The sequence below is a fragment of the Pyxicephalus adspersus genome, chromosome 3 (genome assembly GCF_032062135.1).
Source record: "Pyxicephalus adspersus chromosome 3, UCB_Pads_2.0, whole genome shotgun sequence".
Taxonomy (NCBI): Eukaryota; Metazoa; Chordata; class Amphibia; order Anura; family Pyxicephalidae; genus Pyxicephalus; species Pyxicephalus adspersus.
The window spans coordinates 49,315,457-49,343,311 of NC_092860.1; the positions used below are offsets into that span (position 1 = coordinate 49,315,457).

At 37.5% G+C, this 27,855-nt stretch overlaps 1 protein-coding gene across 1 annotated transcript; it reads right to left on the reverse strand.

Moving 5' to 3' along the window:
• Positions 1 to 234: 234 nt before the first annotated feature.
• Positions 235 to 27,822, reverse strand: UGCG (UDP-glucose ceramide glucosyltransferase). The gene is made up of 9 exons (XM_072404517.1): positions 27,393 to 27,822; positions 19,498 to 19,639; positions 11,664 to 11,766; positions 9,605 to 9,706; positions 8,491 to 8,603; positions 6,923 to 7,101; positions 6,732 to 6,818; positions 5,396 to 5,585; positions 235 to 3,221 (listed from the first exon to the last, which is right to left on the reverse strand). The coding sequence occupies exons 1-9, from the start codon at positions 27,488 to 27,490 to the stop codon at positions 3,051 to 3,053; spliced, it is 1,185 nt and encodes a 394-aa protein (XP_072260618.1). The 5' UTR covers positions 27,491 to 27,822; the 3' UTR covers positions 235 to 3,050.
• Between the last annotated feature and the right edge of the window lie 33 nt (positions 27,823 to 27,855).

The following is a 27,855-nucleotide window of genomic DNA, read 5'->3' on the forward strand; positions in this document are numbered from 1 at the left end:
CCTAAAGGAAACTGGTGCAGATTAGTCCATTGGAATGCATGGGAATGCATGGGAATTTCAAACATGGGCCTTTCAAGCCTCAGGTTAAACGCTGGGGGAAACGTCCATGTAGACGAAGCCTTAAAGAAAAATATCTTTCATATTCATCAACTAGACATAAAAGAAGCCCTGTAATATAAGCATACCTGAACGGTAGTAGTGTACACACACAAATAATAGAAAAACACAAGTGTATCATTTCACTATAATCAAAATTTATTCTTTTTTCCTGGAACAAAGTACTTGAGGAACAATGATTTTAAATAAACACTGAAAAAATCTACACAAGTCCTCATTTGCATCTACTTTAAGACCACTTTGACACAGTATTTTAACTCCAAAGCTTCAGTTCTCTTTAGGGCAGCTCCACGTTTCCTCAATAAGCAGATGAACGAGAAGTGCAAAACATCATTGTTCTATCAAGAAAATAAACATTGAAGTCTGTCCAGCCTTCAGCCTCTATACACTGCGAACACTAAAAAAGCTTCCAGATAATATGGAGTATGCTGTGAATAGCAGTGTAAAAGGGATGGCATCAATCAAACTTCAAAAACAGACAAAAAAGTAAAAAAAAAAAAAAAAAAAATACAAAAATATGTAACAAATTATAGAAAGCAGATAATGGACAGCTTATGTGGGTCACAACTAGACTGGCTTGCAATGTGCTATTTCCTCAGGAAAATGGGTCCCTGATTCATGTAAAGAATGCGAACATGCAACAAAAGCCTCACCCCACCTGTTTGATACAGATGCCCTTCAAACAAAATATAGTGATGTCATAAGGCAAAACAGTAAGCTGGCTAGGATGGATCATACCAGAGAAATCACTTTAAATGGACACAATTTGGGTCAAATTACTTACTGGCTCAGTATGAGGAACAAGTGCCCAAATATTACCAGAGGTAATTATTGCTTTTAAAAAACAGGACTTAACTTTGCCTATAGCAACCAATTGTCTGCAGTTTAAGACACAGGCAATTTTAATATGTTTGCTAAAGATGTTTGAATGTTGCTTTTTGCCATATTTCAGGCTAGTCCACCCAACCTTGGTACTTTGTATATAAGAATAAATGCTGGTAGCCTGAATCGCCCATTAGTTTCTACTAGAACTTAAGTGAGGAGATTCACCCACTGGTGATTCCAGCTCCATTAAGCTTTGAAGTTGCAGTCCACTTTTTTGCAAGTTGTAAACCTCCCACTAGTATCTCTGTAAAAAAAAGAATCAATTAGGGTCTATGAAACCCTTCCTAGTGGTCATTTGGAAACTTTGCTGCAAAAAAATCAACTGCTGACCTTGAAAATTACAGAAAATGGACACAAAACTCAAACCAACAGCATCTATTCAAAACTCAAATATTTTTTAGTAGCTGGGCAATTAAAAAAAAAAAAAGTTCTCTGGCATGAGTTAAGCTCAAGAACAAAAGGTTCAAGCTTAAATGAGTCCTATACACTAGCCAGGGTGGTAACACCATGAGAGGCGATGGGGATGGCATAGCAAGACACTGATACATGGACTTTTTAAAGGCTTATGCATATCTTGTTCACTTCTTTTGAGTGCAGGTACATAACCAAAACACGCCCAGTTCACCACAGGTTCACAGAAAACCAGATATGAGAACAATAAATACAAATAGTAATAGGAATAATATACAGCATGCATTTACATTTTGCACTTTAAGCGGTTATACAAGTATAGATTAAAAAAAAATAATTAACAAAAAAATAAATTTAAATACAACTAGATCCAACTGTATAAAGCATATAACCCAACAGTAGACATGTTTGATAGCTAATAAATTAAGACTGTGTACAGCTCTTCAATGCAGCAAATATAACCTCACAGTTTTTTTTTTACATTTAAATATATATTTACAATATTTACTGTGATTTTCTCATTTTGCTTATCATACATGCATTAAAAAGATACTAAATAGGTTACAAAATGACAGCAAAATCCGATTTTTAAATGGAGTAAGAAAATAGGTAAACGCGAAAGCTCCTTTCTAAATGGCATGTCAACCATTTGAAGTAACAAACAGAAATGGAAGAACACGAAACATAAAAAATAAACACCTCACCAGGAGGAAGTATGGAAGCAAAGGCTAACGTGATGTACAGCAATGGCATTAGCGAGGGTCCCAGATGGGACAAATTAGTATTGATCTTTAAGAGCATAGCTAGCCATAGGGAGCAATCAAACAGTCTACTTTTGGTTCATTGCAGTAACAGCTAGGAAGACAACCCATTCTTTCAACTTTTGCTTATACACAAAAAAAAGTCAGCCATTTAGCCTGTGCCAATACTTATTTTTCATCCTTTCTTTTCCATATACTATCAACCAGTAGAACTACTAGGGCAGTCACTGGTTCTTAGTACTTTGCATTTACTTATATACTGTCCACCAACAAAACGGCTGCTTCAGACAACGGGCACGCTTTAACAATGCTTCTCTTGCTGTTATCAGAACAACCACATACCAATAAGTGAAAATTATACTTTCCCTGCAGCAATGCTACGAGGTAGCCAAACAGTGTGTAAGAAATCCAGTAAAGGAGCCTCTGGTTTTCACACAAAAAAATAAAAAGGAATGGTGAATTGGTACAAATATTATTGTAATTGTGTTCGGGCTCAGATTATAAACAAAAGACAATGTTACTCTCTTAATTTCCTATTTTCACAAAAACTGCATCCAAACTCCACATATTCTCAAAACAGGACTGTTATATCTCCTGGAGTTTACTGCAGATTAACTACATCTTGAAATCCTCTCTTTTTAAAAAAAAAGAAATTAATTCAATACATTGCCCCTTATGGACTATGTTAAAAAAAAAAAAAGTTAAGTCTTCACAGATGCAAGTGCCATGCAAAATAATTTAAAGATCAGACAGCAAAACAAACATGTAAAAACTATTCAAAAGGTAGGTTTTTGTCTTTTTAAAGCATTCGTATAAACAATTTATAATACTTTTTTTTCCATTTTTCTACTTTTATATACAGTCAGAAACTGAAAACTATACATCTAGAATTTCTTCAGCTGTGCCTCCACATCTTAATCTATACCGCCCCGTCCTCCAGCTGATCGTGGGATCCCACAGAGCAGACAGAAAAATATATATTGTCATGGATTCACGAATAAACCAGGCAACTGCATAGTCCAATTTTGAAAAAGAAAGAGGACCTCCCTAAAAACAAAAAAAATTAAATGTTATTGAGAAGTAAAAATTAATGTTTATTTGCTTATTTCAGTACACAGTGCTAATAGTGACCAATCAACTAAACATAAAAGCTTCCATAAACATAGGCAAATCAGAATTCAAATTTGTATATCTTGCTGAATACCTTATTGTCATGTTAGGCTAAAGGTGACATCTAAACATAATTCACGTTATAATGCTTTTTCTGCACACGTTTCTGCACACGTTTTTTTAGGGCAACACATCATTAAAGAAGCAATTCCAGAAAAAAGGTCACCAACATGTGTACCACAGTCAGTCAGTCAAAAAAAAAACATACATAACACTGCATCACAAAATAATAAATATTGTCTGCTACTTGGTCTAATCCATCCATGTGTCCTATACTAAATCAAGTGTGCTGAATCCAAATCTGAAGTCCGATTCTGCCTAGGATGTCACAATCCTAAATAATTACGCATATAGACAAGATTAGCTACATTCTCTTGTGATCTCCAATATCACATTCAAAGTAATACTTGTAAGCAAATCTCACCCTCTTGGTTAGGTTCTTGTGTTGATCACATGGGGTATATTTTAGATTTAGAATCAGCACACTCGATATCATGTAAATCACATGTGTTATTCCCAGTGGCAAAATCGATGTTGTGCAGTGTAATAATATATATGTATACACACACAGTATTTTACATCTGTTATATCACACTTCTAAAAAAAAATGTGTATGCATGTATAATCAACCAGTATAATAAAGCTTTTGGAAAGGTGTCAAAACAAAAGTTCTAGCAAAGAAACCTTGAGAGAGAACCAGAGAACATAAAACAGGTCAGGAAACAAAACCCTGAACAAGAATACTGTACTGTACTCCCTTCTGTATACACAGCCTATAGCACAATGCAAATCCACATGGATAGTAAGGATGGTGGCCAAATGTAGGTTTTTGTGCAAAAACATGCCATTTGTGCAAAAACATGCCTGGTATTGGCAGGTTAAGTTATACATTGGGAGTTATTAGTTTATTGGATTTAAATGCATGTAAACCTAATGAATTCTACAAACAGCCATGAGTAGGGTTTGTTTTTACATGCTCAGAGTGCAACAAGAATAGTGGTAATATTAAGGCAAGTAGCGAATATATCTGCTGGGGAAATTGAATATATCCTAATATTTATCAGGCTCGTACAAAGATAAAAAAGGTGGAGAATACACGTCATTACAGTAACTACACAAACTTGCCTAGTTAGTGATGAACTCCGTGCTTGGAATGGAAAACTAGAAACTGTACAGCAGTTAGATGCTCATTTTTTGCCTAGGAGTGCTGGAAAGCAGGTAACTATGCCCTCTCTCACCTCCCAGTAGCCAGCGCTCTTAGGCTACACAAGTCAGACAATTCTCATCTGATTCTCGCCGCGGGGCTAATAACTTACAAGAATCTGACAGGTGTATACCAGCCATCCAATGTCGTTCATGGATCCGTCCCAGCAAAAGACGAACAACTGCAATACAAATGAGGGTGACAAAGTGCAGCGGGGTGCTGCTTCGTTGTTCTCCCCCTCCTTTCTCCATAGAGGAGAACAGCGTTATATGTACCACGCTCTTTTATTCATTTTTTCAGTCGTTTGTCACTGGAAAGGATCTAACAACAAAAATCTAAAGTAGGTGTGAATGTGGCCTTTATTCTGATGCTTTGGATTGAGGGGAGGCCCTTATTCCCACATTGTAGCAATATCGGCACTGGGTTGTAGGGGATGATGTTCGGTCTTCAACCATGGAGGGGCTTACATAGAATGTTGCAGATGAATGGTTACATAGGGGTGGAGCATGCAAGGGGGTAAGGTATGAGGCAAGCAAAACTTTCTTTTACCACTAGGGGAAAAAAAAAGGAGCATTTAACCTTTACAATGCTGGAGTAGTTTTCTAAACAAAATAAAGTTAGCCTTTGAATCTATTCTGTAGCTCATATTCTGATTATAAAGTTACACAGATGTTTGTTGCTCAAAAGTACTGCCCCTACCAACAGTAGTAGCAAAAAGTACTGCAACGTTAATACGGATTGTGCATGCTTTGCACGTTTAATCCCAATCAGTAAAAATTTTGAAATGTTTGGTAGAAGGTGCAGTGGCTTGGACAAATACATTGCAAAAGAGATTAGGAAACCTCACCTGAACGCCTCTGAGTTGAATGTAGTCAAATATAAACCACGCTAGACAATGACACATAAAAAACACCATGATATCCCATCGGAAGATATGATGTGCGGCCCAACCAATGATTAAACTGGCCACGAAACATTCAGATATAGGCTCACATATGATTGTAGCTGGCACCATATTGATTCTAAGCTTAGTCCACCTAAAAAAAAAAAAAAAAAATAATGTTTTCAGTGAGGGATATTGGAATTAAATAAGACTTTTTCCTCCTCCAACCAGTTACTTCCATGACATACTGCTGCTTCTCAGAAATGTTTCACTAAAGCAAAGTGGGCAGTCCAAGAATTGAAAAAAAAATTGTATAACCAAGATAAAATTATACACTATCTGCCTCACCAAAAGCAAAATTTGAACTTAGCATTAAAAATCCTGCTGTTGCAGTAACAGAAGATCCCTTAAAAAGAGACACATCATACTCAAATGCTGTAGTAAAGACACAGTCTATACATGTTTTACCCAGAGATTTTATCCACTTATCCATAGGCTACTGAACAGCTTTAAAAATATTGCTTGTGTCTGCAGTCACACTTTAACAGGGTAGGGGACAGGTTTTTTTAGTGCTTCTTTGCCAAACTTTAAACATTTTTCAAACAATACATGCAAAAACTAAAAGTTGTAGAGAATCTTGGATAAAAACAACAATCATTTCCATAAACGACATTCTAGAGTTACAAGTAGGAATGATTTATTTTTGATCATAAACATGTTTCACTGTGAAATACATTTTTTTTCATATCTCTTTCCCTTAACATTACAGAATTTATATGGCGCTGACATATTATGCAGCACTCTACAAAGTCCACAGTCATGTCTCGAGCAATCTATCAAGGGTCTGATAATGTGGATATCATTATTGCAGCCACTGTCAATTTCTTCTGCACTTTAAACTTTATTACCGTATTTTTCGGACTATAAGACGCTCCGGCCTATAAGACGCACCCAATTTTGGAGGAGAGCGAGGAGAAGAAGCAGCCCACAGCATCGCGGGATCGGGTGAGTATTTTTTTTTAATTACCGTTATATTTAATATGTATTCGGTGTATAAGACGCACCCACTTTTCCCCCCCAGTTTTGGGGAAGAAAAAGTGCGTCTTATAGTCCGAAAAATACGGTAATCTATTTTCATTGAAAAGGAACCAGAACTAATGACATGTATTGTGAAGGCTGTTCATGGCCCTTTTATCTTTAGTGGATTGATGTTTATCAATTTCTACAAACACATTTAAAACAAGGCTGCCAAATATTAAATAGACAATGAACAAGTAAAGAAAAATATATATATATTTACCTAATCATTCTGGACTGAAACTGAGAAATAGAGTAGCAACCAGAGTTTTGCATTGCGACTTGTGTGGCCATAGAAAACTTCCAACCCCTGTACATATAAAAACAAAACAGTGAGCCACCATAAACTTTATTAGTCTGCTACCAAGAATAAAAGTTGATGATGAAAAAAAACATCTGATTTCCACAACCTACCGATCTGCGATTGCTTTGGCCATGAAATAATCTTCGGCTATGTATTGGGCAAATGCAATAAGGCCTCCTGCTTGATCCAGGACCTCTTTTCTCATCAAACAAGACATGCCAGTTACACACTTAAAACCAGTCACATTGGCAGAAATGTAAGACCTTGGATGGGATGTCCCAAAATAAACCTAGGATGCAAAATAGGAAAGATGGAATGAAACACTTCAATCAATTAATCAGGTATTTGAATTTGGTATTATTGCTTCGTTGTGATGAAGGCCAACCAAAAATTTAAATATTAAAAGAAGTATAATTCATTATACCCAGCATTACAGAGGATATACATATTTGCCAGTTTTTGTCAATAAAAACTGCAAGTAGCAAATAAAGAAATTTGCATTAACTAAAAAGAATGCATCCTTGCACTCCCAACGCCATCTAAATGATCCCTGACTAGTTATTATGGGTGACTTGACCTGTGTGTCCAACTCTGTTTACATAAAATACCAATAATAGTTTAAAAAATGTCTTAAGTAGCTAAATATTCTAATACTATTAAAAGTGAACACATTTACTTCAAATTGTGTTTACACATAAACTATACATGATATCCATCTTTTTCTGCTTAGACTTTATAAAATGTATATCATTACATCTTCTGCTCACCAGAATGGACGTAAGAACAGGGACAAACTGATTACTTTGACAAATTTTTCTTTATCTCAAGCACCAGAAATCTGCATGATATCCTGTCCCCAGTCATGCACTTGACAATCCTAGTTCAACTTTAGGCCATGACCTGAAGTCACAATTTGCTGTGTGCAATTAATGTAGCGGTCAGCCTTAAATTGAATAACCATTATAATATATATATATATATATATATACACAAACAAGAATTCCAAATTATAACTTTCTCTTCCATGAACATGTTATTGCCTTGCAATGTGTCTCTTATTAACACTAGAACTAGTGTTCCTCAAGCAAGGAACCCCTAGGGGTTTCGTACATGTTGGATAGGTCAAGAAACACTGCTCTAGACTGCGTCATTTTCCAAGCACAGCCCTATGTTTCTGGGTATGTTTAAATCCAGCATTTTTCCCCTCACTTCCCTACCTTGTATGTAGCTTCTGGGCGATGAACAAAAAAGAGTGCATGTATCTGTGAGAGCCTGGTGACAGAGTCTCTTTAAAATGAAACCATGACAGAATAGATGGGATGCACTCAAGATGAGATTTAAACCACAAACTGTAAAGGGCCCAAGTGAAATATTTTGATTTTACTTTTTTAGAACTAAAATACCAATTACAGACTGGCTCCAGGTGACATCATCATGTGTACACCACATGCCAATTTATTATTCTAATGCTCCCTCTTGGTATGATATTATGTACCAAAACATTGCCCATATAAAAAAAAAAATTAGGAATGGTGTGCTTGCAATGCACCAATATTTATCCCTAAAGTGGATGATGAAATGCACAGCAGACTAAAAGCTTCCACACACCCACCCTCACATAACTAGTTCTTCTCTGCAGTAATGCTAGGTATTGTGTCACACTCTAATTTTAGCATACCTGTTCTAGTGTAGCAGCAAAGCCTTGCCTGTCTGCTACATAAGGAAGTCCATGGACCAAGCCAACTTTTTCTGTCATCTGGTTGGCCATATCAGTCAATGTGTCAGGTTTCACTGCCATAAAAAAAAAAAAAAAAAAATATTTTTTGACTAGAACAATTGCAGCACATGGCATAATATAAAACCATTTCATGAACTTGATTTAGGTACTTTTAAACATGGAGTCTTAGCAGTAAACCTTGCAGTGAACTAAGATGAGGATAATAGTCTAGAAATTTGAAAAACGAGAGAGAAAAAAAAGACCTTACATTAAGGAATTTTGACCTAAACCCAGGATTACAATCAAGTCAGTCTCCAAAATGGAGAACATTTATAGTAAGGTATGACTTACTTGCAAATATCACTACTCTGAAAAGATGGAACAGCAAGTGCTAATATGTATATGTGACAATGGAGAAAGATTCCTTATTTATGATGACACTTGCCCTAATGATGTAGGAACTAAATCAAAAATACTGTCAAAAAGTAAAACAGTTTTATTAAGAATAATAATAAAAAAACAATAATAATAATAATAATAATAATAATACGTAGCAATAAAGAGTTTTACTGTCTTTACAAGATACACACATCACAGTTATCCTATTGTTCCTGGTGTTTACTTTGTAACTTCGCTCTTTTCTCTGTACATAGGGGATTTAGAATATTAAAAGAAAGAAAAAAGCTAATTGCAGTTTGCATTGTCTACACAGCAGCCAACATAACCAAGTCACGTTATGTACTAGGAGGATATGGAAGCATAAATAGATCTTATCAAATCCCGCAGGCCTCATAAAGCTCATGAAAAAAAAAACAGCTCAGCCAGTATGGGTTCTACGGGGACTCCGGTGATTATGTAAAAATAGTTTTAAATAAACCTTCATGACAAATACCATAGCCATTCTACAATAAGCTACTTGACAAGAAGTAAACATTAAACTATGTTCATATTTTATGGAAGGTACACAATAGGTAGAAATGTTTTATGATAAGTATTATTTTACTTGATGTTGGCATGCATGATTGCATTGATAACCAGAATAAGAATCATTAGAAATGTACTATCACCAACATACCTTTGATCCCACTATCACAAATCCAGATGAGGTCATACTTAGCAAGTTCATACCCAGGCATCAAGTTGTTTATTTTCGGATTAATTCCAACCTTTTTGCCACCTAGGGGAAAAAAGTAAATTGTAAAAATTGGGTCACCCCGGCTACATAAAAAACAAAAACATGAATGTATGTATGAAAAAAGTTTATAAACATTAAATCCCTACTTAAATTTGGCACGAAATGTCTGCATTTAGTTTATAACTAAACGCACATATAAGTATGGTCCAAAGAAAATAAAAGTACACAAAATTATGAATTATTTAAGAGAAGTGGATCCATACCAGCTGTTCATGATAAGAATGGTCTTTTATACTGTGAAAAAGTGCATGGGTTATTGAACTTGAGAACCACTTTCACCTCCCCCTCATTTAGAATCCTCTCACTACCATTCCTCAGTATAATAACCCATGCTGGGGATAAGGTAATAAACATCCTCCAGCACCTTTTAGCCCTGCCGAAACAACCACCAATTTTCAGTAACCACCCAGCTGTTGCTGACAGATGAGTTGGCCCATAATCCAGGGGCTGCCACCCACCTACAATTTCTTCTTAACCAGCTTAAAAAAAAATTACTGGTTTGAACACTGATCCTTTATCTAAAGTATGAGCTGGCACCTGGATAGAGTGCTGTATTTGCTAGCCTTTTAGAACCAGAAATCAGTATGGTTCCAGATCATGTGATGACAATAATAAAGCGATCACATACAGTTATTTACAAAGAAGCTGGATGGCTAGTCTGTTACTGGTATTCTTATACACTCTCTTTATACTTTAAATGATGTCTCCATTCCAGTTAGCTCTGGCAAAAAAAAACACAGTCCCTAGTAAATTTAGAATGGATAAATAGGGAGGAAGGGAGAAATGGCAACTTATTAAAATTTTTTTTACATGCCCCAATTTTCCAGCGAGACTGACAGCACATAATAGAAATGTGTAGCGCAAGCTATAAAATATTCATTACTGGCAGGAAAGAGGCAGCCTGATTGAGAGCAGGCAGTTTTGTTGGAGCTCAGCTGTTGGCGGGTCTCGTGGGCCAGTTATGTTTTTCTTGCGTGCCAGAATACTAGAAAATGCAAACACTGCTGTTTGATGCATCCTGAAATAAGTCAAAGGAGTTTTCCCTTCCTCAGCATAAGCTGCCAGGAACTTTGCAGCCAATACCAGTAACAATGTTTAGAATGAAACAGTTTCATGATTAGGATACATGTTGCCTTTATTAGACTTTAAGAGGAATTTCTCATTAGTAAACCATGTATGTTTTTCCTAGCTTTAAAGCAATAATGAAAACAAAGCATTCACCTGCCTGAGGAGATAAGGATACCCTGGAATTGGGGTATCAGATACTGTAGCAATTGCTTTTATAGTGTAGCAGCTTGTTATGTATTTTATGTATTAGATTACAAAGCGCAGAGGAGTGATTTATGAACAAAGCTCCTCTGTTATACATCCTGCTGTTTCAGCTCAGAAGTATAGTATGTCTTGCGCCTGGGATTCTTCATGCCAAAGCCAGTGAGAAAACTATATTACATATGAAAACTGCAATTTTACAAACATGGGGATAACCTCTACCATAAATCTAACATATAGCCAATAAAAAAAATCCTAGGCAACCCTAACAATTAAAATCGTTTATTATAGTTGGTGTCTGTGAACTGTCAACAGAAGCACCTGACCCCATTAGATTGGACTTCTTCCTGAACGCCAACATTTTCAACCCAATATTAAAGAAGAAAAAAAGCTTCATTGAAGAGCACCCTCATTGTTTATTTATTTCTTAAAGCACATAGCATGCAAGTCACCAGTCTTGAACCAAAAGGCATCCAATATTCTCTTACCCTATAAAAGCCTCCTGTATTACATATGCCATGCATTGCTATTCAACAGAGGTTGCATTACATTGGAGTGAATAGAACCACAGAGAATGACGGCAGGATAAAATGGATTTTACTGTACATAATGGTTAACCCACCTCCCACATATATTCTATACAAATGAACATATTTAGCATAAACCTTACCTATAAACAAGTTAGCATCCACATTTGGGTATTTTCCAAGCAGCTTTTTACACACATCCACTGCTGGGTCATCAACATCTTGCACACAGAGAAGGATTTCAAACTGTAGGTGACAAAAAACAAAGATGAAATGTTGGTTAAGAATTCAGTTATCACAACTTGGGAAAGAAGCAGGGATGGTATGTTACTTTTACTTAAATTTCTTATGTTACAGTCAATACTAGAAGGCAGAAATGTAGGTTTGTGAGATGTCCATCTATACTAACCAAATGATTTTTAAAAAAATAGAGGGAAAGTATTGTGTATTTTAAGGTATATGCATGGACACCAAAAAATTAAAAAAAGTATAGAAAAGTACTTACTTTCATCACATAACATACTCTTAAGGTATACTCTCTTTTGTACATTTTTGAACCCAGGGGATGGGCAATCCTAGAAAGTGCAACTGAATTGTGCCTGGTATAAATCGGCACCAGGATGTGTATGTTGGGGGGGGGGATATATTCAGTACTTCTCTGGAATACATGCATATTTTTCCATGTTTTACCTATTTAAAATGCTGCAAATAAAAAAAAATACAGGTTGGTCCACCAAAGCTTCAAAAATATGGCGAAAAGATGGCAAAGTATTTGCTGCACTGTGCCATTTGGATAGCAAAAATCATCCTATCCTATGCTCGCCCCTCTCTGTCCCAGGTTCACATGAATACACTGATTTCTATTACACCAAAAGTGTATTTCTGCTTTGACTCGACAGCTTGTCCAAGCCCATATACGTGGAGAAGTAGTTTTGGGGACATTCCTTCTTTTTGAGACATTCCTTCTTTTGGAGAGGACTTTACAAGAAGTAATGTATAGTATAAATTAAATATTTCCTTTAAATAACCCCAGCCTATTAAGCCAAAGGTAAATTAATGTGTGAATGAAAACAGCATATAATCTTCTTATTCTTCTGCCTTCCTGTTCTTATCTATAAATAGCTTGTATAGGAGCAGGACATGTGAATAAGTTATAGGTAATGTCAAGGTAACTCATTAACTCAGCTCTCAGAAAGCTTATGAACCTCCCTGGGCTTAACCAGGCAACAAGTGAGCTCATCCTGACTGTGGTTCCAAATCCTATGCAGCAACAACTTCCTGATTTTGTGCTTACAGGGAACCTGTCATCTGAGAAATATGTGAATTGAGCAATCATGGACGGTAGCAGTACTCAACACAAACATTAGTCATTTCAACTATGCTGGTTACAGAAAGTCATTTTATAAGTGGTCGGGAAGTCCTGCCTGAAAACTAGGCAACAACAATTCTCAAAATGAGGTTGACAAAGGCAACACACATTCCTCTCATTAGCTTCAATTTAAGCCCTAGCTAAACCAGTCTTACTAATGGAATAATTTGTTACACATACACAAAAACATTGTATTAGCATTGAAGACCTGGTGCATGGCAAGATTTTCTTTGTGAGAATGATAAAGAGAAAGTTGTATGTGACTTTTTAGTGCCTGAAGGGTGAGAATTCTAAAATGTTGGCCATCAAGAAAAAGCAAACCCTATAAAACTCAGAATTTTCACTATACATAAAAGGGTAAAGAACCCTTTTATGTAATCCTACATCACCCCATCTCACGCCTGGGATGAAGAACCCTGAAGAAAAGACGAAGATGGAGATGCCCGGAGCTTCAGGACAGATGCCGAGAGGACGCAGGACCCGATGCCGGACACCCCCGGAGTGATCGGACTGCCCTGCAGGATTGAAGGTGTGTTTTTGTTTTTTCTGAGTATAGTCCCTCCTTAACTTTATTTTAAACATAACTTCACAACAAAGGGAAGTTTTTCATCATACATACACTTGTAAAGCACCTTTGCGGTTCATTTCCAGCAAATGTCAACTCAAATCCAAGCCAGTTGGGCATTATGACTTTTTTTACATTTTTTTTTCTTCTTTTTTAATCTTTACAGTTTTTTGCCAAACCTATATGTAACATATTTATCATGCCTTTAATAAATTCAGACAATCTGAAAGTGGAGAATTATCATGGGCTACAATGGAGATAAATGGCGTTTGTTTTAAGCACCTTTTGACCACTTGCAACAACGAACTGCTCCCTCACCACTAAAAAACCCTGCAACGGATCAAAGCCAAAAGTTATACTAACAAAAAATGTACGTAATAAAGTATACTAAATTATAAAGCAAAATCAAACAAGGTCATCATGCTTGAGGACAGACAAGGGTCTTTGTATTAAAACTATTTAAATGATAACCAAGCAAATGGAAGGAAAGGCTGCTTAAAGACACTACAAATCAGTGGAAAGCAATTTAAAAAACATTGGTTTAATTATTTCAAGGATGGTATTGGGTAATTAGTAGTTCTGCACGCCCAGCCCTGTACAACAGTAATTGCTCATTACGTGCATGGTATGACCGTCATGGCAATCGTCAAGTTTAGCAGCGGAGAGGTTTAATAAATTAATTCTGTCATAATTGTGAAGAACAGCTAGAGAGTTTTTGTACTACAAAAGAATAATAAAAGAAAAGTGAGAGAATATTTTATTAATATCACTCTTACTAATATTACAAGTGTCAGCAGCGTTCAAATTTGTAATCTATATATAACAAATTGTTTGGTAAACCATTTACCAAAATATTTAGTTTTGTATTAGTTTGTGCAAATGATCCTAACTAAAACTTTCTGTTGCATTCCTGAATCCCACCCAGGCATGGCACCAGTCAGTGATTCTAGAACATGCCTGCTTGTGACGCTGGAATACCAACTGACACCTATAGACACCAATCTAGATTCATATTTGGCTTGGACATGTAAATGTCATTTGTGATACAGGAAACGGTGTAAGCAAAAGTGCTAAATACAAAGTAAGTACGGTAACAATGATGTCATTAGCAACTCAATGGCTATTTACACCTGTTGGTATTTACAAAACCCAGACGCCAAATGACTACTAAACACCACATAGGGCATCCATTAAAAGAGTGCACACTAGTCAAACAAGAAGAGGAAGGAAGACAATGATAAATAAAAAGCCAAAAACTGCTAAGCAATAATTAAATGCTAATGAAATGGCACCAGACAGCTCACTGCTAGAACCCCACAGTAACCTTCCAATGTGTCCTGTATAAGCATCAACCAACAAGGAACATCTGTTTGGTACTCTAACACAAGCAGATATTTATGTGTTAAAGGAAAACACTTGAGGATAACATAACCTTTAGCCACATGTTAAAAACATTACTTTGAACTTTCCAGTGATATTCATCATTCCCATGTGTGTTTTTCCAAAGATAAATAGCAATCTTAGAAGATCTGGTAACATTTCTCTGAGCTTTCACTGTTTTTGATATATGCAACATCATCGCATGAACAAGGAAAACAGAGCTTTAGCAGAAACAAATGATAACTTTGAAATTTGCATTGTATCAAAATTTCCATGACTTTGTGAAAGTTTTGGATAACAGGAAACTTGCAACAAAATACAATACTTTATTATTTAGACAAGCAATACTGCAAGCCAGTTTTTGTGATGGGGTAAAATTCTGCATCCTTATCTCTCCGCATTCTGTTGTCACCATGTTGATGGTTGTTAGAGCACATATTTTTTTGCAGCAATGAAACCACTGTGGTCACATTAGGAAAGTCACTCTAAGAAATGCCATGCAGCCCGCTACGTATCATTTAAGGTTTACATCTACTTTCATAAAAAAAAAAATAAACGTCTAATATTTTCAAAATAAAGCATACAGTACAACTAGCATTTCTGGAAAAGTCCCTTAAGCCAGATACACCATAGAAGGGACGTTAGAAAAACACAGTGATCTGAGTCTTAACCATTCTGTGCTGAATTTAATACACAAAGCTAGAGATAGACATAACACACGTTATATCTGTGGTTGAATTGTATTAGTGACACTTTTAAAGGATTTTATTGGCATTACATTCCATTTAAATGCAGACATGTTTTTACGTGGCATCTGTATGAACAGAAAAGGCCTGCCTCAAAACTGTTTATTTCTTCTGGAATGTAATGTACTCCTGAAAGCAAACACACAGCTTGGGCCGTGCTCTCCCAAATTGTTATGCACACAGTTTTTGAGGACACTTGCTGATCTTTAGTTTTTCTTTATTTACTTTTTTTAACCTTAACTGCAATGAAAACAAACCTCCCCTGGAACTCAGAAGAACAAACACACTGCTTTTTTCAGCTTCTTACATAGGTTTTCCAAAGATAAATGTGCGCATTTACACTGAATTCAGCAAATCTGTGACTCCTAAGCAGAGGAAACAATACATACCAAATACACCTTCCAGAATTTATGGATACTATAAATGGAAAGGCACTGCAGTGTCACTTAGGAAGATTCATTTTCCCACGCAATAAAGGAATTCAAACACTCTATAGAAAATAAGTGTGTGTTCCTCCTAAATGCTAAAGACAGATTTACAGATTTGGTTTGGTGCCAGACAAAATAATTTCTGTAGAGAACCAGGAAAAGCTTCATTGGAATAAAGCATTGGTTACAAATTCAATGTTACTCAAAAATTATATGTGAGAGTTTTGTTTGTGCATCTAATACACATTAAATCAGCCTTCCTTTGTGGCAGGCAACCTTTTGAATGGTTTGGAAATGCTAGATCTGTTTAAGGACTTTCCACTCAACACAGGAGGCAACTTACAAAAACTGGAGCAGCAGGAGGAAATGGGAATCCCATTTACCTGTCAAAATATTGAGGCTACATTCACACTGGCGGGGAGGTTGTGGTGCATTTACCGCTGCATGCCAAGCAGTCATTGCCTCTTAGAGGACGTTAAGTGTAACTTCACCAGGCAGTAGCCTATAGAGAATGACTTGGGGTGGCAATGAGCAGTACCAGTACAACTCACTGCCAGTGAACAACATGCATTTAGATTATTTGATTCCTAAGAGGTCTAAACCTACTCTTGGAATTCAGTCTTGTGAGGCTCTACCACATTGTACAGTCAAGACAGACGAACACCCCAATAGCCACCCCGATGACGCGCCAATAATCAAATCACATTACTCTTCTAATTCATTTTTTAAGGGCAGACTGTACACTAAAATTTGGGTTGGTACCATAAGGTTGGTACACACAGACAGATTTTCTACTTCTATAAAACAATCAGATCTAAAGTAAATTCAGCAGTCAATTCATCCCAAGAGAACAATATTTCAAGTTCCAAACAGCTGTGATGATTGAACAATTTGGTTTAATATCTTTACCAACTGCGGATGCACGTTCCTGAAAGTGCAGTGTGGAAAAGGTGTTTTAATAGGTATGTGAACTAAGGGATTGGCTGAACAGAAATACAAACTCTGTCAGCTAACATATCCATTTTGCCTTTCATTCTAGATGTAATTTATTTTCTTTAATGGATCTATACACAGACATACCTACTGTAGCTCAAATATTTTGGCACAACACTGCACCCAATACCTTTATCTACATTCCTTGTTTTCAGACAAGATCTCTCAATAGATAAATTATTGGCATTGGAACAGAAATAGTAATGTGTGGTTTTTATTTTCAACTACAGAACAGCTAAATTATTTTTTGTTCAAGAATTCATTTGTTTCTACTTAAAAAAAGAATAAAACTTTACAAAGCAGGAAAAATTCCCCCTACTACTGCAACCTAGGAGCCAAACCCTCCCTGTCTTGATGTCTTTTCCTTCATTTGAGGTCATCAGAAAGTTGACTGGTAAACATCCGAGGTATCCAATGTAAAAGCAAGACAGAAGTAAATGAATGGTGTGATTCTAAACTCCACTAATTTGATATTTAGCTCCAAAGCGGTAAAGTTAAAATATTCACTAATTTATCAGCCAGCTTCCTTCACCGGAATTGTATAAGGCAGCCTATATCAAATAGAAGACTGTTTCCTCGTTCATTAAGCAAAAGCTGGAGGGTATCTGCATAATGAAATTACATTCAATCTACGCGTTTATGGCCATATCACTTGACTGTCTGATCACGCAATCATGATGCAAAACCATGTAAAGTAAAGTTCATGACAGCTTGAAAATAAAAAATACCCATTCAATACACTAAAATCAGACAAACTTTGATTGATGGACAAACTCTATGGTTGCTACAAAAAGGTGGGAAAAAAAGTTAAAAGCTTCATAAAAAAGGATTCAACACAGCTGAAGCACTCAATCCCATGCAATAAGCTGGACTAGTGTTTCTAGAATAAGATATCCAACTGCAGCACATTCAGAAACCCCGTCTACCACTATGTGATGAAACCATTGTTCCAAAAATACACTTAAAATAAAGGGCAATTGTTTGAAGCTCCACGATTTCATACTAGCTGAAGGCCAGAAATAGAAGAAGCACATTCACCAGGTTCTAATATAAGGTTCTAATATATTTACACACAGAAAATATTTTTATAAAAGTCAAAAGTAGTACAGCTTTAATACTTCACAAAACAGAGGTACATTTCTCAAATCTATGAAAGGGCACTTCAGGTCTAAAAAAAACAGCATTTTCTTGTACTAGTTAGGTTATATTAATCTCTTGCAAAGCCATATTGATGGCATCATTCTTTGTTATAGGAAACCCATCAGGAAAGTGCAATTAGTGTTGTAAGTGTAACAATAGTAAAAGAGAACTGGAAATTATGGCAATTTCTCAAGAAATACCAGAAGTTTTTATGCAACTCAAACAGCTTGGAAGCACACAAAGCCAAAATATTAGTTTGGCTGCAAATGAATATTTAAAAAATAGTAAACATTATTACCTATATTCTATCTATGTATTTCCCTTCCACACTGTACCATTTGATTCAGTAAATGAATCTGTCCTCAGCAAAATTTAGGTGATTGTGGTCTACTCACTGCTACAAAAAGTAGACCTTAAAAAAGTACCTAAACATACCAGCAGCAGCTTTGATTATCCTGTACTTCATAGAAATCCAGGACAGCTCTGAATGGGCATCACTGAAGTGTTCGAGCATCACACCTACAGAGATTCTTTTTAACTCAACACTCTGAAGGGCAGTATCACATGTGAATAGGAATGTGTGGAACAAAGCAGGTGGTGGCCAAACAAAAAGAGGAAAGTTTGCCTGATCATTATATCCAGCATTTAGGTAAAACACAGGATACTCAGAACTTTTATAGACGTGTAAAGGCACCGCTAGGTGCTTTAGATTCATCCTTGTCTGCAGCCTTTTAGTGTTCTTCAATAACAGTCCTTAGCATTGGGTATGGGATGATCACAGCGATGATAGTCATGGTTTAGAAGCATATACAGGTAGTCCCTTGGTTACATACGAGATAGGGACTGTAGGTTTGTTCTTGTTGAATTTGAATTTGTAAGCATGTCAGAACAGGTACAATATTTTAATAAATGTAATTAGGACAGATGTTTATCTCAACATATTATTAGGCAGGGAGGTGTCAGTTACTGTATAAAATCCACACTGTGAGCTAATCACAAAGCAAAAAAATAAACTTTTATGGAGCCTAGGCATTCATTAACTTCTGGAGCAAGCTGTGCTTTGATATGGAAAAAGAAACAACTGCAAAGTTTATCTTCTTCAATTAAGAGTTACAAGATGCTACAATTCTGCTCAGCTCTTGAGATCACCCACAACCTCAGCTGTGTTTAGCAAAAGATTTCTTCTGCAAGTCATGCAAACTGCCCCCTCCCCCCATCAAGCCTCCGTCCTTCATACAGGAAACAGGGCAACCCTGTTCGTATCTAGGAGGCGTCTGTATGTCAGATGTCCTTGACCCAGGGACTACCTGTATGATACATTCCACAAACATAATAGATAAGAACGTTTGTACGTACTTTTGGATAGTCCAGTTCAAAAAAGGTTTCTAAATTGTTGATAAGATTAGGATCCACCCCTTTTAATGGTTTAAGAAGAGAAACCCCAGGAAGCTTGCTGTAAGGTTGCTTGTCAGATGCTTTCTTGTTAAGATGTAATCTCCTGTAATGAAAATGAACTAGGATTAATTTAGAATCTGAAGTTATAACAGTCTTCTCTTTCTATGTCAATGGTCACTCTGTGTGCTGTACACACTGCAGATATAGGCCCACATGATATCAGAGCTTCTGCAAGGAAATATTATCCTAAAGCTATAAATATCAAACAAACATGGAAACATAGGGGTGAACAGAGGCTCTAATGTTCAGAGCACAGGCCTTGTGACCAACATTTTGACAGATTGCACTTACAGCAAGATAGCGTACATAATGAAATCAAGAGCACATATGTCTAGTAAATTTCAACATCTGCATATTGCAATGGAAGGAGCGTTTTTATCATATTAAATTGCAAAATGGCTTGAGTAGCAACTGCACATTACACAATTTCCATTGGGCATTGTTACCCAATATTAAAATATGAAGCTGGATAACATATAACAAACCAGTCAAATACAAAAATAAGTTTATTTTAAAAAACAACCAATACCTCAAGTTAGTCTTTGTAATCTGCTATGTTATGAGCAGGAGTATGACCTCCCAAATCGATGATTTCCTCTCTTAATCTACGTACACACCAATGGTTTTTGCCCGATAATCGGGTCAGGGCCATTATCGGACGAGAATCTGGTGTGTGCAGGACCCATCGTTCATCGTCCGAACGACCATTCTGGCAGATCCACAGACGATGGATGGTGAACGATCGTAATGCAAGGAAAGGGGGAGAGTGCACATCAGGGTGCCACTCCGCCATTACCCCCCTCCCCTCTGCATAGAGCAGAACGGTACTGTATGTACAGCACTCGTTCATGCATCGTGCAGTGCTTAGGCGATGGAAAGGATCGTGTAAGATCCTTTCCAACAACTTTAATTGCACGTGTGTATGTGGCTTTACTGTCTAATCCGCAGGCAAGATTGTATTAAACACATTGTTCTTGGTCAAGCTGTGTTACTACTGTGGGCTGTCTGGATCACAACATATGCCATAGAAATTACAAATCTTTTTGGCTGATAAATAGTTCATATATATATATATATATATATATATATATATATATATATATATATATATATATATATATATATATATATAGTTCAACTGTGTATTGATTTGGCTATACAACCCTCAGAAATGAGTAACCTGTGCCAGGTAAAACAGGTCTCATGCCTGTTCATTTTTCTGTTTTCCTAGAGTTTAGCTTAATTGTCATGAATTACAAATCTGGACAGATAAACAAAAGTACAATTTTCTAGCACTGGAAGCCGCGTCTCCTTTCCTGCACAGAACTAACAATTTCAGTCTGTTAATGTGCCAGCTTAACCAAGGACTACATTCTGAAATGATCTGAAACTCTATTAAGAAAATAGTCTTTGGTAGTGACTGCTGGTCCCATGATAACACACTAGTAATTGCCTTGAGCCTTCATGTGAGAATTCACTGAACATCAGCAGAATGAGACAATTAAAAAGGCACTACTAAAAAGCAAATGCCTACAGCCAGAACTGCATAACTAATGGAAGGTGCTGCATAGATAAACAAACCTTTGTGTCAAAGATCTACTGAAATGACATTTTTATCTAACTTTAAGTTAGATTTATTACATCTAACTTTAAGTAACCATCTTCCCTTTAACTGCTACACAGATACAAATCCTACGGCTCGTAAGTAGCCATTTAAACCAGATTTGAGCGCTATTTTTGTAAATTGATTAGTCCATGGGTTAAAATGCTCAGGAATGAAGAGTAGTTTGACTTTGGACTGGATTATTTAATCCCTATGGGTATCATAGGTGGTACTCATGTATCCTCCATAGGAACCAAGAGCAGCACTCACAAAAAATAAAACAATAAATATTACAGATTGACTGTATTCAATTGTGAGGATCATGTTCAATTAGCAAACCCTAAATCTCAAGGTAATGTAAGTCAGATAATTAGAACAGACAATAAAATAGCAATTTTGGGCTAATATGTAAATACAGGGGGCTGCATATCGAACAATAAATACATTTGTAGGATCCTTTACCTAAGCAAAACCAATGCAGCAATGTACACATGACTGGACTGTTTCCACTAGATTGTGAAAAATATGCTTTATTGGGAAGGCTTCTGGTCTCCCCCGGTGTCATTGTTTGTACTTGAATGTATGCAGGTTTGTCATCTGCAGTCCCTATTTAATGTGAAGCACTGTGTAATATCTTGGAGCTTTATAAATAAAAGATAATAAACTACATTTATAAACACATCAATCATTCATGTTTAGTGGTTGAAGTGTACCACAACGAATTGAGCATCACAGTAAAGCACAGAAAACTATCTTTTGTGATTTAATGCGCAGGTTTATTGGGCTCTCATACTTCCAGTACATAACTAGCTGAAATGAAAAGTAAAACACAAGTGGGCCTCCCATTTACACAGATAAACAACATATTTAATTCACTAACACTGGAAATGTTGTAATCTAGATCAGTTTCACAACCTTTTTAACATGGGGGAACCCTTGAAATACTTTTTGGGTCTTCATGAAACCCCCTCTATAGCTACTATTTTCACAGCTCAAGGTACATTAGCATGGGGGGTAGGGGAAGAATGTCACCATTACAGATAGCCAAAAAGATCACTGGTGTCAGCGGTATGTGATCTGACATTGCTAAAGGAACCACTAGCAACCTCTGGGGGAACCCTAGGTTCCATGAAACCCTGGTTGAGAAACATTGCTCTAAATGGCAAAAACCTTCTGGACACTTTGTGTACATTTGCAAGAATTATGTGCATCATGCATTGCCATTGTCTTTATTAGGCCATATACTGCCCATTGATGACAAACGGCATGTACACAATGGCCAATTTGAGTACAAGCATGGAGACATAATAAAACAAAAAATAGGAACAAAAGAAGAGAGGACAGACTGCTTAAAAATAGTTTGTGGTTTTTGTTGCCATGCAAGTTTCAATATTAAGAGAGAATTTCTGCTACTTACACCATTTATGAGGTTTCAGATTTACTAATACTTCTGTATGTTTTTTTCCCTTCCTCTCGGTGAATAAATATTTCCTTTATGTCCTTGTACATCTCCAAAAGGCTCTAAGCATGCACTAGCTTCCCAATATAGAGAACAAGAGCCTAAAGAAAACCTAAACAAAGACCTATATTAAATAAATATTGATATAGTCTTCATTAAACATGTAACTTGATCCTTCCTCTTCCCACAACTGAACAAAAGTCAACTACTTGCAAAAGTGAAAAATGAAAATGAAAAAAAGAACTTTTAACCCCTCATCAACAAGTGCAAGCAACCATTAAACAAGGTATTTACTAAATGTATGCAAATCTAATCCTTCACATATCTAATCCTTCACAAATCAGCTGTATAAACTGTACTACAACAGCAGCTCAATCAGAAACTTGATAGATTACAGTCAGTTTAATATTTTGCACACACAAACTTCAAAAGAAATATTTAAAACCATCACATCTGACTGAGAGATAAAAATATATTGTGCACGTGACCAGCTTAAGGTCTTTTTGTATAATATATGATCTTTTAAGTTTCAAGTTTTGTGAGGAACGGCTACAAAGAAATACAAATGTTTAATCATTGCAAAGAATTCTAATGATTTTTTATTAGATCTTTGCTTAAGAAACAGCTCAATACCTAACACTAGACTTTAGTTGTTCAGCTCAACAAATCAAGTATTTTAAAAGGAAACCTTTAAAAGACACAAGTAATGCAATGCAATTTGCTATAAGGTCATGAATAGATGCCCCAAAAAAAAAAAACACCAAATTGGCATTACCTGATATTCTTGAAAAATGATTGCACAAGAAATTATTACTCTAATCAGTGATCTCCTTTAGGGTAAGTCTGTCACTGAGTATAGGATCAAAAATGTGTAAGTAGAAGTTAGCATCTTTCAAATAGCATACAGAACAGATGACTATTTCCAGAGTTACAGGTAGAGATAAAATCAAAATCAGCTTTTATGGGAAAAGGTTTATGTCAGGTTAGCGTTCAGTGTTTAGGATGTTATGCTGACAAGTGATACTAAAAGGAAACCAGGGAGCTGTAACAGTGCAGGATCTAAAATATGTGCATAAGCAACATTTAAGTTGAAACACAGAACAGTCAGCAAATATTTCACTCTGTCCAGACAACATTTAAATCTGTTCTTCCCAAGTCTCATGAAACTGCAGCTGCTTCAATGGTTGCTCAGCCTTCTAAAGTTACACAAGCACTTTATCAGAAGGAAGTCATTGTTTCTGCAATGTGTTAAAACAAAAGGAAACAAGGTTCAAGGAAAGCTGTCAAGTGAACATTTTTTTAAATGAACAAATCTCCAGGGGAATAATACAGATCAGCTGCTGCTGATGTCACTTGATTAAAAATCCAGTAACAAAACTACACTGCAGAAAATCTTGCTACTTGCAAAGTTTCAGATAATCCAAAAAGGATATGACAAACCCAGGGACAGTGAGGCACAAGGCACATGTGCCCTGATCTCATCAATGCTGGCACTGGAGGTCCACTGGGATATCAACAAGTCACCAAAGGACAGAGCAGATGTGACTTACTGGAATGGTAGTTAAGTGATTTGTGCAGACAATACAGGTGGTAACCTTCTGCACCAGTTGTCCATGGATACGGCCGAGGATGCCATGGAAACCCCCTCCTCCTTTGATGATACGAAGCTGACAGTTGCTGGGCAACAAAACCCCACCGCTTCTATGTATGATTCACATTCAACTGTGAAGGGTCGCTTTCCGTAATTAGGTCATGAATATATTGTGTATAATGCATATATGTACGTGCCCCATTGCCCTTGCAGGTATGAATGTTAGGTTAAATGTACTGAGACACTGAAGGCACCAGGAGATCATTTTCATCAAACTGCATATCATACAGTCTAGCCTCCAAAAACAATCTCTCCAAGTAATATAAATGTAATTACAAGGTAACTTGGTAGACAGAAGCAGAGCAATATGCCGGAAGCATGTATGTTGGCATACATCATTATCAAAGCACAGCCTCCATGTAAAGAGACCAGGGGTGATATATAGAGAAATAAAAAACAACACTCTAAATAAATAATAAAAAAAAAACTTTTAAAAGCTAGATCCGTTGTGGTCACCTGGGAGATTCCTTTATACTTCCTGTACATTAGACAAAAGGTGAGAAGATGACATTCCAACAATCCAAAGTGTCCTCACTGGAAAACCTTTTATCCTTGTGCTGGCAACCTTTAGATTCTTCCATCACTTTCACAGTCCATGGGATAATAATTAATAGGAGCAGAGAGGGGAAATACCTCTAACAGGCACAGACACCAATAATACCTTGACAGGGCTGCTACCCCTTCTCCACATAATAGAAACCCAACATTGTCTTCAGATACACATTGCAATGCACAAACATGTAGATGGGTAGCTGCCCTACACAGATCTTAAACCACCATCAGCACAGACTCTGTGAAGTATGGATAGAAATTACAATTGTGTTCCTTGTTGATACGGCTAACAATACAGACCACTTATATACGATATAACAACAGCAGACTGCACCTGAAGGCAATGACATAAAATACCATCTGCTGATGCAATGCAAAGTTTAATCATCTCCCTGTAACGATTTCTTTTTCAAAGTGAGCAAAGGGTAAGAGGAAATTATCCATTACCATGGGAGACAATAATGGGCTGAAACTAGGATACTCAGCAGTTTTGCACAACCTAGACACCAAGAACAACATTTATTATACTAATTACCATTGCATCAAGTCTAATACACTTAGTCATATACATATTAGCCTAAAATTTACATGATTGCACCACTTCCTTAATATTGCCGTTTGCGTACACAAAGTAGTGTTGTTCCTGCAATAGTAGTAACTTACTCTGCAGGCAGTTGCATATGTGTCTAATTTTACTCATCCAAAAAGACTTTCCAGCACAGATTTTGTTATGGATGGCAACTACCTTGGCCACATTTCCACCTAAAGCTTACCTAAACTCAAAAATGTCACTTTACATAAAAGGGTAGACAACCATTTTATGTAAGGTAAACATTCTGTTTGTTTAGGTTTTTTAAGTCCAACATACTTTTTTTTTTTCACCTAGGCGATTGAGAATGAATGGGAGCGCAAAGTTTCCCAGGATACCTACATCACACATCCCGAGAGGCTTGAGTGTTCCTTCTGCGCATGTCCGAGCATCTCAGGCATGTGCAGAAGCCTTTTCATGAAAAGAGAAAAGTTTGCCGATCTCATGCATGCGCAGTGAGATCAGTAAGTTTTTTTTCCAACATATGTCACCCAATCTCGCACTTGAGTCGGGTGACATAGAAAGAAGAACCCGGAAGAAGAGGCTATGATTGTGCCACCTGGCGCGCTGGCTCGGAGATGGATGCCGGGACCCGATGGAAGACACCTGCGGACTGATCGACTGCGCTGCGAGATTGAAGGCAAGTCGATTTTTTTTTTTGTTTTAGGCACTTTTGAGTTTAGTTCCTCTTTAAGTCCATGAGATATCATCCCTTCTGCTAGGATATATATTATCTCATGCACCTAAAATTATATAGTATCATAAAGAGGAGGCCGAGATGTTCCTGTTCCTAAACCGCTTTAGCAGATACTTCAAGTGTCATTAGCAGCAGCAGGACAGCAAGGAAATACTCCCTCCCCCTTCCTGTAAGCAGCTTCTTCCTCTTGCCACTCTAAAAAATCCATACCATTCAGAGCAGCATGGCTATCAATAGCACAATTGTCCATATATTCCGCACAGAGATGTTAAAGGCACATATATGGCAACTACATGACACGACCACATGTCTTTGTCTAGACACGGGCACCCTACAATGCCAGTCACGGAAGCCAGCATCACAAACCTGCCAAAATAGCTGATGCAGGTTGCCAGGCAAATGATGGCCCTACACCCTATTCTACCTCCAAGGATTGATTTATTCAGCAGCCCCTGGCCGGTCACTGATTACAGTACAAGGAGAGGAATGCTTCGGAAGGTTTTCATTGAAAGGCAGATGAATGCTTCAGAAGGTTTTCATTGAAAGGCAGATGGAATGATTTACCAGCACTGCAATATTTAGGAAGGAGCAGATATGGGATAAATACATTCTGCAGCACCCATTCTACACCAGGGCTCCTGGTTGGTAGAGGTTCCTGAAGTGTGGACTTACCATCTAACACTGGCTGCATACATAGGGCACCAGAGGCATGGCACCATAAACTCCTTGGTGGTCTGTAAGAGTGGTATCCTGACTGATCACCAACGTGATGGGAAATTCTTCCCACTGACCAGCAATGTAAATGCTGACCAACGTAATGGAGGGGGGGGGCATGCTGACCAATGTAATGGAAGGGGGGGGGGCATGCTGACCAATGTAATGGAGGGGGGGGCATGCTGACCAATGTAATGGAAGGGGGGGGCATGCTGACCAATGTAATGGAAGGGGGGGGCATGCTGACCAATGTAATGGAAGGGGGGGCATGCTGACCAAAGACCATCATTGACTTTTAAAGTGGAATTCCTCCCAGTGACCAGCAGCAATTGGTAAGGGGCTTTTGTGCCACTGACCCCCATTGATTAGTCCCCAATAAACTGAATGATCAGGGGTTACCAGAGACATGGAATGGGTAGAATGGGTGATGTAGATGACGGGGAGCACATCAATGTATGATGATATAGGATGTACACTGGGGACACGGGAATGCACAGCCCTAGATGTGACATACAGAAGGGGAGTACTCACGTGTAAATAATGGATAAGAAATGCATGAACCATACGACGAAGAAAAGGATGACGCCGAAGATGGCGAGTCCCTGTAGGGCCAGATCCAGGACGGCCATAACCGGGGCTGAGTAGACCGAGCAGTAATATGAAGCCTCCGCTGCCGCCTCTTCTTCCCGTGTGTGGGCGAGCTGTGCTGTCCGGGATAGCGGTGACAAGTGTCAGCAATGGCTCACACAGCACGACATGGACGCAGCCGGAACGTAATACTGAGTCGGTGTGACAGGAGCGGGCTCTCTACCGCCTCCCTCTATTCATAGGCTCCTCAGTCACCGCCTGTGCCCAGCTCGCAGCACGGTAATAAAGCTCTGTAGCTTTCTCTGACAAGTGACACCGGCGCAAGAGCTCAACCACCCTTCTCCGCCACACACGTAGCCACGCCCCCCTGTACACTCCACGCCCACCCCATGTCCGGCTCACTCAC